The sequence below is a fragment of the Cuculus canorus genome, chromosome 4, assembly GCF_017976375.1.
Source record: "Cuculus canorus isolate bCucCan1 chromosome 4, bCucCan1.pri, whole genome shotgun sequence".
Taxonomy (NCBI): Eukaryota; Metazoa; Chordata; class Aves; order Cuculiformes; family Cuculidae; genus Cuculus; species Cuculus canorus.
The window spans coordinates 66,870,179-66,885,581 of NC_071404.1; the positions used below are offsets into that span (position 1 = coordinate 66,870,179).

At 42.9% G+C, this 15,403-nt stretch overlaps 2 protein-coding genes across 9 annotated transcripts in view; both read left to right on the forward strand.

Moving 5' to 3' along the window:
* MGAT4D (MGAT4 family member D) overlaps window positions 1-6,070 on the forward strand; it is a 46,430-nt gene extending 40,360 nt beyond the window's left edge. Inside the window, exons 14-15 of one of the 2 annotated variants that reach the window (XR_008449783.1) lie at window positions 1-135; window positions 693-726. Coding sequence is in view for 1 of the 2 variants with exons in the window: in XM_054066125.1 (XP_053922100.1) it covers window positions 23-135; window positions 693-719 (140 nt within the window). In the remaining variant the exon portion in view is untranslated. Of the gene's footprint in view, window positions 136-692 lie in introns of both variants that reach the window. The other variant, XM_054066125.1, reaches the window with a different exon arrangement.
* A 1,824-nt stretch (window positions 6,071-7,894) lies between these two features.
* Window positions 7,895-15,403, forward strand: part of CLGN (calmegin) — a 33,322-nt gene continuing 25,813 nt past the window's right edge. For 3 of the 7 annotated variants that reach the window (XM_054064784.1, XM_054064785.1, XM_054064789.1), the window contains exons 1-2: window positions 7,895-8,028; window positions 14,460-14,638. In XM_054064784.1, the coding sequence (XP_053920759.1) occupies window positions 7,962-8,028; window positions 14,460-14,638 (246 nt within the window). In that variant the 5' untranslated portion in view covers window positions 7,895-7,961. Of the gene's footprint in view, window positions 8,029-12,444; window positions 12,508-14,459; window positions 14,639-15,403 lie in introns of all 7 variants that reach the window. The other 4 variants (XM_054064786.1, XM_054064787.1, XM_054064788.1 and 1 more) reach the window with 4 other exon arrangements.

Genomic DNA, 15,403 nt, shown 5'->3' on the forward strand with positions numbered 1-15,403 from the left:
GCCTTGTTTTACCTTTATTTAGGGGCTTTTGAAAATGGAATTGCAGAAGGCAATGTCAATCAATCCATAGGAAAAATACAGGCTATTCGTTTATCAGTCAATTCTGATTCTTCTGCATGGGCAATACTTAGTGAGGTAAGCATGTTAACAGAAGCATTTTAATTAAAGCTTTATTAAATTAGTTTCAGTACCTCTGACCTTATGGTATCGATAGTCATAATTCGTATTTAATTTTGAATGAGAATTTTGTGTAGAAAAACTTGCAAGGGTGGAGAATTTTATTAATTATTCAGGGGAGAAGTTACCTTTACTTCACAGAAAATGTGCTGGAAATGCTCAAATAGGAAGATTCTGCAGGTCTGCGCTGCTGTTAAGTATAGCTGTGTGAATCTGGGTCATGAGAAACAAACCAGCTGAAGGAGACGGGGAGGCTTTTCTAGCTTTTTTCGGTGACCATCTTGGATGTTAATTATAATGCGCAAACGTTTTCAGAGAGGCATGTGAGATTTTTATTCTTCAAGTTTCTCCTAAGTGTATGAGTGTGGGTGAACCCATAAGTAGAAAATATTCAGCAGAAGTGACTAAAGACAATCACTATAGCCTTAAACTATAGGTGTAGTTGGAAGGAGGGAAAAGTTAATGTCTTAGGCAACACTTCTGCAGATTTTAGAGGTTTTTTTCTTTTTTTCCAGGTACTTATCAAGACATCTGAAAGCTGAAAAAAACCCCATTTTTGATGTGTCGCTAGTTACTTATTGTTTGAAAATGAGGCCTTGCAGCAACAGAAAACTGGCTGGGTACAAAGAACAAATTCAAACCCATTTAATTCTTAATACTGTGTATTAGGAAAGAAATGTTAAATCTTTATATAAAGAATACTAAAAGCTATAAAGAACTTGATTATGTTAGTGTAGTGATTTAACCCCAGCTTGCAACTGAGTGCCACACAGCTTCTCCCTCACCTCCCCTGTGATGGGATGGGGAAGACAATGGGGAAATAAAAGTAGAACTCCTGGGTTGAAATAAAGACAGTTTAATAGGACAGCAAAAGGGAGAGAGAATAATAATAACAACCGAATGTACAAACCAAGTGATGCACAATACAATTGCTCATCACCCAATGACTAATGCTGAGCCTGTTCCTGAGCAGCAATCGCTGACCCCAGCCAACTACCCAGTTTATATACTGAGCATGACGTATGGAACGGAATATCCCTTCAGTCAGTTTGGGTCAGCTGTCCTGGCTATGCTCCCTTCCAGCTCCTTGGGCACCTCCCTGCTGGCAGAGCTTGGGAAGCTGAAAAGTCCTTGACTAAGTATAAAAACTACTTAGTAACCACTAAAACATCGGTGTGTTATCGACATTATTCTCATACTAGATCCAAGCCACAGGACTATCCCAGCTACTAAGAGAGAAAAATAATTCTGTCTCAGCTGAAACCAGGACAGTAAGTAATGTCTATAAAATGTTCTTCAATAAGATACCATAGATAAAAATCTCACCTTAGCTTGGCAACGTTCAATATATTATTATAAATAATTGATAAGGCATTACAGACTTTCTCAGGGACTAAAGCATAGAAGTATGATAAGTTTCACCAGAACTAAAAATATGAACTTCTTTAAAAAATATTGAGGAGACAGGTGTCAACTTCACTAAGAACACTGGTCAGTTTTGGAGGGAAAGTAGAACTGAAGGAAAAGTTGTCAATATTCATTGAAGTATTTAGAGCAGTCCACAGAGATAGAGGACAACTTAACAATATGAAACCTGATGTCAAACTTCAGAAGAAGTGTGTTTCAGCCTTAATGTAGCATAAATTATGTTTAATATTTTTTTAAATGAGAAGTGCCTACAAGTTACCATTTGAATAACTTGAAATTTAAACAGGTATTGTTTGGAGGATTGTAAAACTTTTCAGTGAATTGTGCATCAAATTAACTACGGGAAGTAATAAGGCGATTGCGCGTAACTATATTTTTGTAGAAAGAAAATATATTTAAATAAAATTTTGGATCCTATAGCTTGATAATCAATATGTATTGATACTTAAATCCTGGTTCCAAGGAAAACTCAATATAAATTTGAAAATAAAGGTAAACCACAGTAGTCTCATTTGAAATGTTTTCAGGAAATTACAATGTCATGGTTCAGCCCTAGCCCAGCCAATTTAGGCATCTAAAACTGAGCAGTTGGGCTCCCAAATCCCTTCCCTCCACCCCCAGGGAAAGGGAAATGAGAGAAAAAATACTTGCGAGTTGGAAGGTAAAATTAAAACAGTTGTAATGAAATAACAACAATAATAATGGAAATACTGTTTATAAGAAAATAGTAGAATATATACAAATATATGAAGTTGTGTCCCCCCATCTGTGGTGACTCTGCGTCACCACAGATGCTGCAGAGTAGGCACAGGGAAGGGGTCAATGGCAGGAGGGAGCTGCGCGCAGAAATTGGATTCACACGGATCTGAGATCAGGGGCAAACAGATGAGGTCCTCACTGGACGTTGGCCCTCAAAGAAGAGGAACAATACCTTCGTGATCCCTCAGTTTTATGTCAAGTATGACCTGTATGGGATAGTTGGGATATGGGATGACTGTTGGTCAGTTTGGGGTCTCCTGTCCTGTCCGCTCCTCCCTACAGGTGCAGCCCTTTTCACCTCTTTGACTTAGGGTGTCTCGAAGATGATCTTGGTTATTATAAGAGTAAGTTTAAGCAATGACCTTTCTGCAAACCAGTGCCCTGTGTTATCACTGCTAGAGAAGAACACTGTCTGAAAAACATGCAGACTTTCAGAGAATTAAGTTACATGATTTAACTGATGTTAGAAAATGGATACTGCTTTAGCTCAAACCAGAACACACATCTACCTGTTAACGTGGAGAATTCCTGCATCACTTCCTTAGCACTTGAAGCTGTACCCTCATTCTCCCGTACATGCGTTCCATCCTAACAGCAGGCAGTGAGAAACAGGCGGTACTGTACACTTTTGCATGGATTTGTATTAAATGGGTTAAGTTAATGTAGAATTTTATTCTTAATGCAAGAGTATTTTTATTTAGGATAAGATGAAATTAATTTCCTTATGTGAAAACAGTTCAGAAGGGTGTATCTTATAGGCCACCTCTAATAATATTTTGATAATTTACAGTATTGTTTATATACTGTGCTATATATACGTGTGTGTAGATATAGATGGGTACAAATGTATGCATGTGTTTCTTGGACCAAATATTGCAGCCTTTATTAGGTTAAGAGTTTAATGCAGGTTAAGAATTAATGCAGTAATCCAGAGTGCTTAGAGTTGTGCAGAGGGACACCTTTATCCATCAGCACCTAGAGTGAAAAAACAGGTTGAGTGAAACTGAGACCAGTGGATCGTTAAAAAGCAGTGGTTAAAACTGCAACTGGGGGAAGAAGGGCAATAAAGTGGCTCTGCTTTGAACTGCCTGGCATGAGAAGGGCAGAGCTGCCTCCCTCTGACCCTACTCAGAATCGCCTTTCTGATCATCCTTTTCTCTGCTGATAGAGCAGTCTGAGACGTTTAGTCACGAAAACTTATACAATAAAGCAATAAAACACAATTTAGATTACATTAGTGGAAGAGAAAATTGAACTCTGAGTCATTCTCATTTAACCTGAAGTGCTTTATCGTCTCTGGGGAAAACCAAATTGAAGAGAACATGGCCCTGTACCCAAAAAAGGCAAAGGAACAGATAACCTGCAGAACACTTGGGAGTTTTTCCTGCAGAACAACTTGTATGGGTATGACAATGATTGAAGTGTAGGTCTTCTCCTGATGCCTTAGTTCTTAGCTTATCATAGCTTTTACTACTGTAATTGAAATTGCATCATGTCATGGGGATTATCTTCATCTTCAGGATCTTGTAAAACGCCTCACACTTTTAAGTTCTTGTACTGTAACTCTATAGTCTGAATTGCCCTCTTATGAGGCTGGTTTCACCTACCATCCAAAGATGAAAGAAGTAGAAATCAGTGTAGAAAGAGCAACTCTTGTAGAACATTTTACTAATTAAGTGCATGACCTTGTGAAAACTTAAAATCTTCTTCTGCCGTTGCTTTCACTGCAACAGAGTCACAAGCCGGGAGCAGTGTCTGCATTCAGGCTGCCTTAGACTTACTTGGTGGAGGGAAGTATTCCTTGTAAGGAGGAAATTTCAGAGCTGTTGTTAATCAGTAAAAACATGAAAAATATTAAGGTAATAGATCTTGTAATCAAAATCTCTTGTTTTCACTGTGAAATGAGATTTTACTCTCAACTGTTGATGTGTAATTCCAAAAAGCTCATCAGAAAACTTGAAATTATGTTAGAGAGTGACTGGGCTTTTTGTAAATATTTTCTAAATATATTTTTTTTCATTCAGGGCTGCCAGCTTTGTGCTTCACTCATTCTGTCTCTATTTTTACGTACTTCACACAACCATCACAATCATGGAATACACTTCCCATTGCTTTGATGTAAATGAGGTTTTAAATGTTGGCACAGCAAATAATTAATGCTTGCATATGCACCATTAAAGTAAAATTTAGCTTAGTCCTGATTCTTCCCTCTGCTTTGTGGAGTGTACAGGTTTCTTGCATGATCTGCAGAACCCCACTCCACTATAAAACCGAAGGAACCTCATAAGAGGAACTCTGGATTTTCCTTATGGAAGTGAAAGCTGACTACTGAGCATTACAGCCCCAGGAAGTTTAAGTTAGTGGAGTGTAATGGACGTACGCTTACATATTTTTGTGTGTTAATAGCAACAACTACCACCGGTGAGTGAATTAGCTGGGTTTATTCATAACGGCTAGGCAGGGAGCAGTTATAGAACACATGCAGCTTCCTTTTCACCCTACAAGCAAGTTCCTACCTGTGATTTGCCATTTAATAATCCCGTGCACTGAAACTGCACACGCCTTCACGTAACATGGCTCTGAGGCAAGCTGAAAAGGTGCAAAAAGGTCTCCTCGTGGGAAGCTTCAGATCAGGTAATGGATCCAGGGGGTAAGGAACATCCTCTAACTTTACAGGTGACCGGTTTTTGCAGTGTAAACATTGTGATTGTAACTTAGAAAAACAAAGGCAGTAAGCCTAAGTCAAAAAACAACTGTGAAAGTAGTTTCAGATTCCATACCAGTTCACTAAGCTCCTTCAGTAGGAAATTTTACTTTCAGTACTTTCACGTGGTTTAAAACACAATCTCGAAAACATTGATTACCTCACTCTCATTGTACATCTACCTAATCAGGTTAAATGCTTGTGTGGGAAGAAAGCACAGTTTTCAAGCTAATTCAGTATTAATGATAGTTTATTCAACCCATTTTGATTTTCAGTGGAGTGCAGGTAGTAATTTCTCTGAATGGGGTGTCTCCAGTATTGTCTTAAGTCTTTTGAGGGACTTTTGAGAGGGGAGTGCTGGTGAAGGGTCTGGAGCACAAGTCTTAGGAGCAGCTGAGGGAATGGGAATTTTTTTAGCCTGGAGGAGGCTGAGGGAGACCTTATCACTGCCTACAAATGCCTGAGAGGAGGTTGTAGTGAGGTGAGTGTTGGTCTCTTCTCTCGTGTGACAAGTAACAAGAGGAGACAGAATGGCCTCAAGTTGCACCAGAGAAGGTTTAGATTAGATATTACAAAAAATTTCTTCGCTGAAGCAGTTGTCAAGGACTAGAACAGGCTGCTCAGGGAAGTGGTTTAGTTAACTACATGTAGATGTGGTGCTTAGGGACATGGTTTAGTGGTAAAGTAGGCAGTGTTAGGTTTACATTTGGACTTGATCTTAAAGGTCTTTTCCAACCTAAACAATTCTATGATTCTATAACATTTGTCTTCAATAAAAAAGGCAATTATGAACTTGGCTTTACTAATTGTTTAAACCATTTTTATTTCCATTAATTATGTGGGACCCTGATCTCATCAGCATCACTGTGACTTTTTGCACAGCTTAATACAAGGCATATCTACTGTAAATGCTAATGGATGCTACACTGAGAAGAGACTAGACTCTTAACAGGAATATCTATTAAAATTAATTTGGAAAAATTTAATCTAAAGTTGAAGGTGTATTTTCTTATTGAACTGAAAATCTCTCTCATGTTTGGGGAAGTAAGTGGATACTGCCCCATACACAAGGATCCACATTTTCCCCAACACTTACTTTTTCAATTGCTTATAAGTCACACATTTGTTAGCTGTATTACTTTAGTTCTGCAATTGCTCCTAAAGGGATGCTATGTATATTTCAAGCTGTGAGGGCAGTTTTCACCTATCTTTGTTTCATGAGAGATTGCTCAATAGCATTTCTTAATTTATTTTTTAGCTAGACATGTCTAAAATGAAAGTTTCTGTAGGACTATGGTACCATTTCTCAAAAGAACGTAAAATGAGGATTTAAATTAAAGCATGGTAGATCTCCCTGGCACATCTTCCTGCCATTCCCTCGGGTCCTATCATTGGCTGCCAGAGAGAGTAGATGGGTGCCTGCTCCTCCTCCTCCCCTCATGGGGAGGATCCTTGAGCATCCATCGGATTGCTAGACTGTGTCTCCTCTTGTAATAAAGGGCTTTTAACTTGTGCTAAATTGCTCCAGTTAGCAATGAAGTGAATTGTCTAATGAAGCAATGAAGCTGCTGTGTCTTCATCCATCCTGATCGCTGACTACAGGCGTGTGCAGCACAAAAATCCCACTGTGCATTAACCTAAGGTCCCAATGATTCTAGCCATGATGGCCACGTGTATTTAAATATCTCCGTGCTGGAGTGTGCACCGATGCGCGTCACACCCAACATAACTGAATTTGCCAACTGACTGAACCCTCAAAAAGTTTGCAGATGATACCAAGCTGAGTGGAGCGGTTACCACATCGTAAGGATCGGATGTCATCCAGAGGGACCTGGACAGGCTGGAGCAGTGAGCCTGTGCAACCTCATGAGGTTAAACAAGGCTAAGTGTAAGGTCCGACACCTGGGTAGGGGCAATCCCCATTTTAGTACAGGATGGGGGATGATGTGATTGAGAGCAGCCCTGCAGAGAAGGACTTGGGGGTGCTGGTCCATGAGAAGCTTGACATGAGCTGGCAACGTGTGCTCACAGCCCAGGAGGCCAACGGTATCCTGGGCTGCATCAAAAGCAGCATGGCCAGCAGGGCGAGGGAGGTGATTCTGCCCTTCTATTCCTCTCTTGTCAGACCTTCTCCTGGAGTATTGTGTCCATTTCTGGGAACCTCAACACAAGAAGGATATGGAGCTGTTGCAATGGGTCCAGAGGAGGGCTAGAAAGACGGTTGGAGGGCTGGAACACCTCCCATACGAGGACAGGCTGAGAAAGTCGGGGTTGTTCACCCTGGAGAAGAGAAGGCTCTGAGAACTTATAGGGACCTTCCAGTACCTGAAGGGGCTACAGGAAAACTGGAGAGGGGCTGTTCACAAAGGCTTGTGGTGATAGGACGAGGAGCAATGGGTATAAACTGGAGAGGGGCGGATTTAGACTGGACATAAGGAAGTATTTCTTCACTGTGAAGGTGGTGAGGCATTGGCACAGGTTGCCCAGGGAAGCTGTGGCTGCCCCATCCCTGGAGGTGTTCAAGGCCAGGTTGGATGGGGCCTTGGGCAGCTGATCCAGTGGGAGGTGTCCCTGCCCATGGCAGGGGGTTGGAACTGGATGATCTTTAAGGTCCCTTCCAATCCAAACTATTCTCTGATTGTATGATCCCATGCCTCTCCCAGCACCCTCTCCCGCAGAGACTGCTGCAGACCCCGTTGCGGCTCGGAGCCCGGCACGGGCTCCCCATTGGCTGGAGCACCACGGGCGGCGCTGGCGGACCGAGCCGCCACTGGCTGAGAGGGCGCGGGGGGCGCCTTTCTATTGGCCGTCGCCTTGGGCCGCTCGGCCCGTGCCGCGCCCTGACTGGCTGCGGCGCCGCGGCGGCACCTGCTCCCGGCGGCGGGGAGGGCGCATGCGTGGCCGCCGATGCCCTGAGAGCGGCTGCTGCAGGGGGAGCGTCTCGCATCGTCTCGCTGCAGGTAAATCCGCCCTCCGCCGCGGGGAAGGGATGCTCTGAGGCTGCAGCCCGCCGGGATGCTGCTCTCTGCGAGGCGGTGTTGGATAAACGAGGGCGGGAGGAGCGGCGGCGGCTGCCCGCGGAGGGAGGGTTAGCAGCGCAGGGGTGGGTTTGGGGGCTTAAGCTGTCACAGGGTGGATTTGGGGTTCGAGGTGGGGGTAGGGAGCTGCCCAGGGTGGGTTTTGGGGTTCAAGGTGGTGATAAGCAGCTTCAGGGGTGGGTTTTGGAGGTGCAAGGTGGAGGTGAGCAGCCATAGGGGTGGGTTTGGGGGCTTAAGGTTGGGGTAAGGGGTCACAGGGTGGGTTTTGGGGTTCGAGGTGGTGATAAGCAGCTTCAGGGGTGAGTTTGGGAGGTGCTAGGTGGGAGTGAGCAGCCACAGGGGTGGGTTTAGGGTCTTAAGATGGGATTAAGGGGTCACAGGGGTGGATTTGGGGGAGTTTGAGGTGTGTGTAAGAAGCTGTGAGGGTGGGTTTGGGGGCTCAGGGTGGGGATAAGCAGGCGCTGGAGTGAGTTTTGGGGTTTCAGATGGGGGTAGGGTGCTGCCCAGGGTGGGTTTTGGGGTTCAAGGGGGTGATAAGCAGCTTCAGGGGTGGGTTTGGGAGGTGCAAGGTGGGGGTGAGCAGCCACAGGGCTGGGTTTGAGGGCTTAACGTGGGAGTAAAGAGTTTCCAAAGATTTGGGGGAGTTTGAGGTGGGAGTAAGAAGCCACAGGGGTAGGTTTTGGGGCTCAAGGTGGGGATGAGCAGGTGCTGGTGAGGGTTTTGGAGTTTGAGGTAGGGAGTAGGGAGCTGCCCAGGGTGGGTTTTGGGGGTTCAAGGTGGTGGTAAACAGCCACAGGGGTGGAGTTTGGGGTTTGGAGTGGGAGTGAGCAGTTGCAGAGGTGGATTTTGGAGGTGTAAGGTGAGGGTGAGCAGCTGCCAGGGGGCATTTTCAGGGTTCAGGGTGAGGGTAAGCAGCTGCAGGGGTGGATTTAGGGGGTTCAGGGTGGGGGTAAGGAGTCACAGGGGTGGATTTGGGGGAGTTTGAGGTGTGGGTAAGAAGCCATGGGGTTAGGTTTGGGGGCTCAAGGTGGGGATGTGCAGCCGCAGAGGTGGGGTTTGGGGGATTTGAGGCGGGGAAGAGCAGCTGCAGGTGTGGGTTTTGGAGGTGCACTGTGGGGGTGAGCAGCCACAGGGGTGGGTTTGGGGTCTTAAGGTGGGGGTAAGCAGGTGCTGGTGTAGGTTTTGGGGAGTTTGAGGTAGGGGTAAGAAGTCACAGTTTTGGGGTTCAAGGTGGGGCTAAGCAGCCACAGGGGTGGGGTTTGGGGTTTGAGGTGGGGGTGAGCAGCCGCACAGGTGGATTTAGGAGATGCAAGATTGGGGTGAGCAGCCTCTGGGGTGCATTTTGAGGGGTTTGAGGTGGGGATAAGCAGCTTCCAAGAAGAAGGATTTTGGGGGCATTGAGGTGGGGGTGAGCAGGTGCTGGTGTGAGGTTTTGGGAGTGTGAGGTATGGATAAGAAGCCACAGGGGTGAGTTGGGGGGGATCTGGGTGGTGGTAAGAAGCTATGGGGTGGATTTGGGAGGTTTGAGATGTGGGTAGGCAGATGCCTGAGTGGGTTTTAGGGCTTTGAGGTCAAGGTAATGAGCTGCTGGGGTGGGTTTTGGGACCCAGCCAAGGTTGGTCCTGCTGTGGTCTTTCTCCTTTTGTGGTCTCCTGAAAAACAGTCTCCATGCAGAGTGCAGGAAGCGGGTTGGTTTGGGGTGCTGCCTGTGCACCCAGAGGCCCCTTGACTCAAGCTTTTTTTTTTTTTTTTTTTATGAAAGATATCCTTTTCTTGGAGATTTTAATCAAGCTCTCTGTAGCAACAAAAGAACTTGAAAAGGCCTCTGCACGAGTACAGCGTAGTGGCTTGAGTAATTGCTGAATTACACAGGTAGCCTTTATTTCAGGACAAGGCTTTTACTACTTCAGCAAAAGATAGGAAAGTACAATTTTCCCATGAAATAAAAAGTTGTGTAAGAACTCCAGGGTGCTTTTCAAGGAGCTATTTCAACTGGATGCTGTCTTTCATTAGATTGGTGCTGGTGCTGCTTTGTCAGGGAAGCAAAAGGCAGCACTTGGTTATGGACGGCAGAAGGAGGGAGGAGAAGAAACCTGCTTCTCCTTGCCCTAGATGGAATTGGTGTTTGGCCCTAGGAAAAGGCCATGTGCTGGCACAGGATGCAGGGGCTTTGGACCCCTGCGTGAGGAAGGCTATTAATGGTGGTCTTCAGAATGCAGAACTTGGAGTTTTGTGAAAAAGGCATGACCTTCTTTAAAGTCCAAGGAAAAGTCAGCGATAATCTAAAAAATCGTGACCTCTAGTTCTGCATCAAATGAAATAACAATTCTGTAAATTTAATGGCATGTAAGATGTGAGAAGGATGGTGCTACAGAGGTCTGAAGACAGCCAGATTTGCACTCGGAAGCATCTACAGAAATCAAATCGTTCATATGGGAAGGGACCCTGGGAGGTCTCTACTCTAACCTGCTGCTCACAGCAGGGCCAGCTCCAAGGCCAGGTCAGGCTGCTCTGGGCTCTACCTGGTCTTGGCAAATTAGAAGGAGTGAGACTGGGCAGCCTGTACCACTGCTTGCCTGCCCTCATAGGGGAAACAAAATCTAATATCCAGTCAGAATATTCTTTCAAGTTATGCCTGGTTGTCTTTCCTAAATACTAGCATGTGTCTCGGAAACAGTGGCTCCTTACTTTAGGTGCAATATTATGCTGGTGTTGCAGCACTGTTGCTGGTCCCAAGAGTGTGCTTTATGCTAGTACAGCTGGCTTGAATGTCTCTTCTGATCTGTAGCTGTGCTGTAGTTACCCATGTTCCCATGGTAAAGTGTGACCAAGCTATGCAAAAATCAAATGTGAAATTACAGGTCTGAAGTTGTGTATGTTGACGGAATTGTCAATGTGTTTATCAAGAGAAAGCTGAATGTAAGCTGTGCATCATGAGGGCCATGAAGATGATCAGAGGGCTGGAGCACCTCTCGTATATATGAGTACAGGCTGAGAGAGTTGGGGTTGTTCAGCCTGGAGAAGAGAAGGCTCCAAGGAGACCTTAGAGCAGCCTTCCAGAACTTTAAGGAGGCCTACAGGAAAGCTGGGGAGAGGCTCTTTATCAGGGAGTGCAGGGAGAGGACACGGGGTAATGATTTTAAGCTGTAAGAGGCAAGATTTAGATTAGACATTAGGAAGAAATTTTTTCCTGTGAGAGTGGTGAGGCAATGACACAGGTTGTCCAGAGAAGTCATTGATGCCCCATCCCTGGAGATGTTCAAGACCAGGCTGGATGAAGCTTTGAGCAACCTGATGTAGTGGAAGGTGTCCCTGTCCATGAAAGGTGGATTGGATCTAGATGATCTTGAAGGTCCCTTCCAACCGGAACCATTCTATGGTCACAAAAGGAATGATTTGGAATCTTGATTTGGAGGTGTAATTCTTGTTGGATAAATTTCTGTGACTCAGCTTCTTTGAGTCTCTTTTCAGAGTAAAGAAAATTACTCTTTTCAGAGTAAAGAACTGCTCTCCAGTTCTGTCATGGGTCATACTACAGCTGGTTTCCATTCCTCATTGAAGTCAAGAAGTATTGTTTTGCAATGGTCTGTTTGCTGTAGCTCCCTGAAAGACGATTTGGAAGTCTGTGGTCTTTGGCATTTAGGCAGAGACTGCTAGTAAATGTGTTTGGTGTTTGTATATACGCCATAGCCTGGGATAATGTGTTTTGTCTTTTTGGCTTGTTTTTACGGTCACCTTGAGGAAAGAATAAGCAAAGTTTTTCGTGTGTTAATTAGGAAAGTTCAGTAAAGTTTAAAAGTTACTGATTCTGTAGCGTGAAGGTCTATTTTGAGACCAGAAATTGTCTTAGTTGAAAGATTTATGTTCTGAGACTGAAGTGCTGGCAGAGTTAGCAAAAGTAAAGGATATGATGGTCTTGTTTGAAACAGTCTTCACCTGGCAATTGAGTGATAGCTATAATTGTTCTTAATAATGTATTTTGGTGTTTCTGGGATTATTTTAAATAGGGATTGGTCAAAAAAGTGTGCCTTCTCTTCTTGAAGGGAAAAGTAAGAGGTGTAATTGAAGACTGAATGAAATTAGGAATATCCGAGGCTGGGATCAGGGAGTGGTGAAAAGTCTTGGCATGAATGAAGTAAAATAGCTTAACAAATTGAAAGCATCAGGAGTTTTGGAAGGGCACCGTCTGGAACAGTGAGCACTAGCCTGATTTCTTGGATGCCCTTGCTAGTCTGTGTGTGGAACAAAAGTGGATGGGGCTAATTACAGTAAATTACAGCAGTGTAAGTGAAAGGCATTTTGGATTGTATGCAAAACATCTGAAATGTATTGATACAGAAAGATGTATCTTTTCATCTGCTTTAGAAGAAGAGGAGGAGACCATCTGCATGACTAACTAAGGTAAGCAAGTTTTATGCTAAAAAAGCAAGTGTAATACCTGATTAATATATGTTACTTTAGCTAAGAGTCAAAGAGTTCCAGAAGGTACTGATGTGAAATTCTTCAACTGTTTGTCTGATGTTAAGTACAAGGAAATCAGGGTGGTAAAACTGAGTGTGTTACCTCACAGGTAAAGAAGTTCAAAAGTACACTGTAAGATTGAATGTTCACATATGATAAACTGAATTACTGTAAATATTCAGGGCAAGATTATTTTAACTTCTAGAACTGGCTGAGGAGGACTAACTTAATGGTAATTAGTAAAATTTGCAGATGAATTTTGAGATGTATTGCTGTGTTAATAACTGAGAAAAGAGGGAACCTTTTAGACTTGGCATCCTCAAGCAGAGTACACAACAGGGTGAAAAGTCCCAGTTTTCTAATATTGCCATGATACTTGTGGGTAAAACACTTCTTTATGGTACTTTGGGGTTTGGCTCTAAGTATAGTCAGTGCAGACAATATTAGATTAATAGATTTGAAAAGGAATAAGGAAAAAATAATTGGGGTTTTGGTTTTTATTTGGATGTTTGTAGTACAGTCACACTGGGTTGTGGAGTTTTTTGTTCCGATACTGTTTGATCTCTTATGTGTTTCTTGATAGAACTTGCAGATGTTATAAATTGAGTGATAAATAATTTATTCGTGCAATTCTAATGTTTGAATTGCTTAGCAAATCTGATAAAGCCAAGAAGAGAGACAGATTCACACTTCTAGTGTAAGGTGGTATCTTGAATTGCTGGGATATTTATGGTTGTAGTGGTAAACAATTTAATCTCTAAAGAGCAATGATACAACTAAGAGGGTGAGTGCTTTCCCAGACACAGAAAGAACCTCAGTGGCATAATGTTTAGTATGACCAGTAGTGCAGGGTTTGAGAATGTCTTACAACAGCAAACTAAATTATCACTATTTAACTTCCATTTCTATCCACATTAAGCTTAAAAAGAATAAGAACCAAAGGATGTGAATACCCTTGTAGTGGTATCTAGAATCTGTCTTCCTTCTATTTCCAAATTAAGGCAAAAAGAAATTAAAAAAGAAGCATTGTCACAAGACCACTGAGGAAATTTGCTTAGGCACAAACTTGATACTGCAGTGTTCCAAACCACTGGGTACTCTCACATAAAACTGGGTTTGTGGGTGTTGCAGGCATGAAGCAAAAAATACTGGGCAACAATCTCTTCTCTTTTGCAGCAGATCAGATTGAGAAACTGAGGTAGTTATCTGCTATTGACATTCATACTTACAGAGATTAAAGGTTTTCAGATTTCCCCGAAAACAGAAAGATATTTGCATTTAACCTTAAACTTTTGCACTTACTGAATAATTTTGAAACAGAAAATGTTTTCTGAAACAATCTTATACTTTCTTTGGACACTTAAAACTGGAGTTGCTGTGTAGGCAAATGTAGACAGTGGAAGAGCCAAGTACAGATGAGTAATTCTGGCAGTGGAGGGTAATAAATCCTAAATCTATAATTTTATTTTCTCTAATGCAAAGGGTGCTACTTTTTGCTACACTGTACAGGCTGATTCAATTTGATTACTTGGTCAGATTGTTAATCAGTGAGAAAATGAAAAGCAGTCTTACTTAGTTCTTTAAAAGTGTATATATACTGCAGTCAGATCCTTGCTAGATTTATGACCTGGCAAGATAAGGTAACAGGCCACAAGCACTTCCATAGGAAGGACAGCATGGGAAAAAGTCTTGAGAGAGCCTTGCTCCACAGGGCTGTGGTGTAGGAAATATTTCAAATTAAGGTATTACTGAAATACTGTAGTGACAATACCTTATGATGCTTGTTTCTTATCATTTTAATGTGCTTCTTCTCTTGTAGATAAAGTCCAGGGTAAAATTGAAATAGTATTGATAATATCCTTGTAACGATATTTAAAACCTAAAACTTTCAGTTCTTCAGATAACCAGGATGCACTTCCAGTGGGATTGGCTGTGCTTGGGTGTCCTGATAATCAGCTCGGTGACTGCAGAAATTAAAAATGAGGACGCTCTGGATGCAGATGTTGAAGTGGAGGATTTTGACAAGCAGTCTCAAGAAGCTGATGTTGACAGAGATAAATCTCCCTTAGAGGTAAGATTACAGGTATCCTTAGTTAAAGTCTATTTAATTAAGAGAGGTATAGTTGTTACTAGTAGTGAAGTCTGTGTGCAAATGGGTTTAAAAAAGAGCACATTCGCACGCAATTAACAACTGAGTGGGTGTCAAACCCACCAGTCTGAATTTTTCAGTTGCTATTTGTGACGTGTAGGACAAGCTTAATCAATGGTTCTGTTATGCCAAAGTGTAAAATCAGATCTTCTGCCTGTGGTGGATTATCATGAAGAAGGTTTTGCTAGTCTGTGCTTCAGGCTAAATACAGAACCTTTTGCTGTGAGTCCTAACATGCTGTTTCTAGAGAAGAATGGGGAAAGCATCTTGGTCTTCCTGAAATCTTGACTTCAGAGCATTGTCTTGAATTCATCAGGCACAGCTGCCTAATTTTATTCACAGAAAATCTTTCTTCATTTGTTATGCTGTACTTCGTAATAGATATGGGTGATATTCATACATTATTTTTTCAACTTTTTGGTTTTACTCTGTAGCCCAAGCGTAATATGCTGAGCAGACAGGAAAACAGAAAAATGGAAAACAAGAAATAGGGAGGAAGTAGAGAATTGGTGCACGTTCAGTACCTTTGCTGGGGTTTTGTTACACGTAAGGTGTGTAGTAGTACTTTGAGTTACAAGCTTTGAATACAGGTAGCAGTTTTTACAAGTCACAGATGTGAAATTGCTCGCTGCTAGAGGGATGCATCCAAACTGTAGATATAAGGGGCAGTGCTGGGGAAGGTGTTTT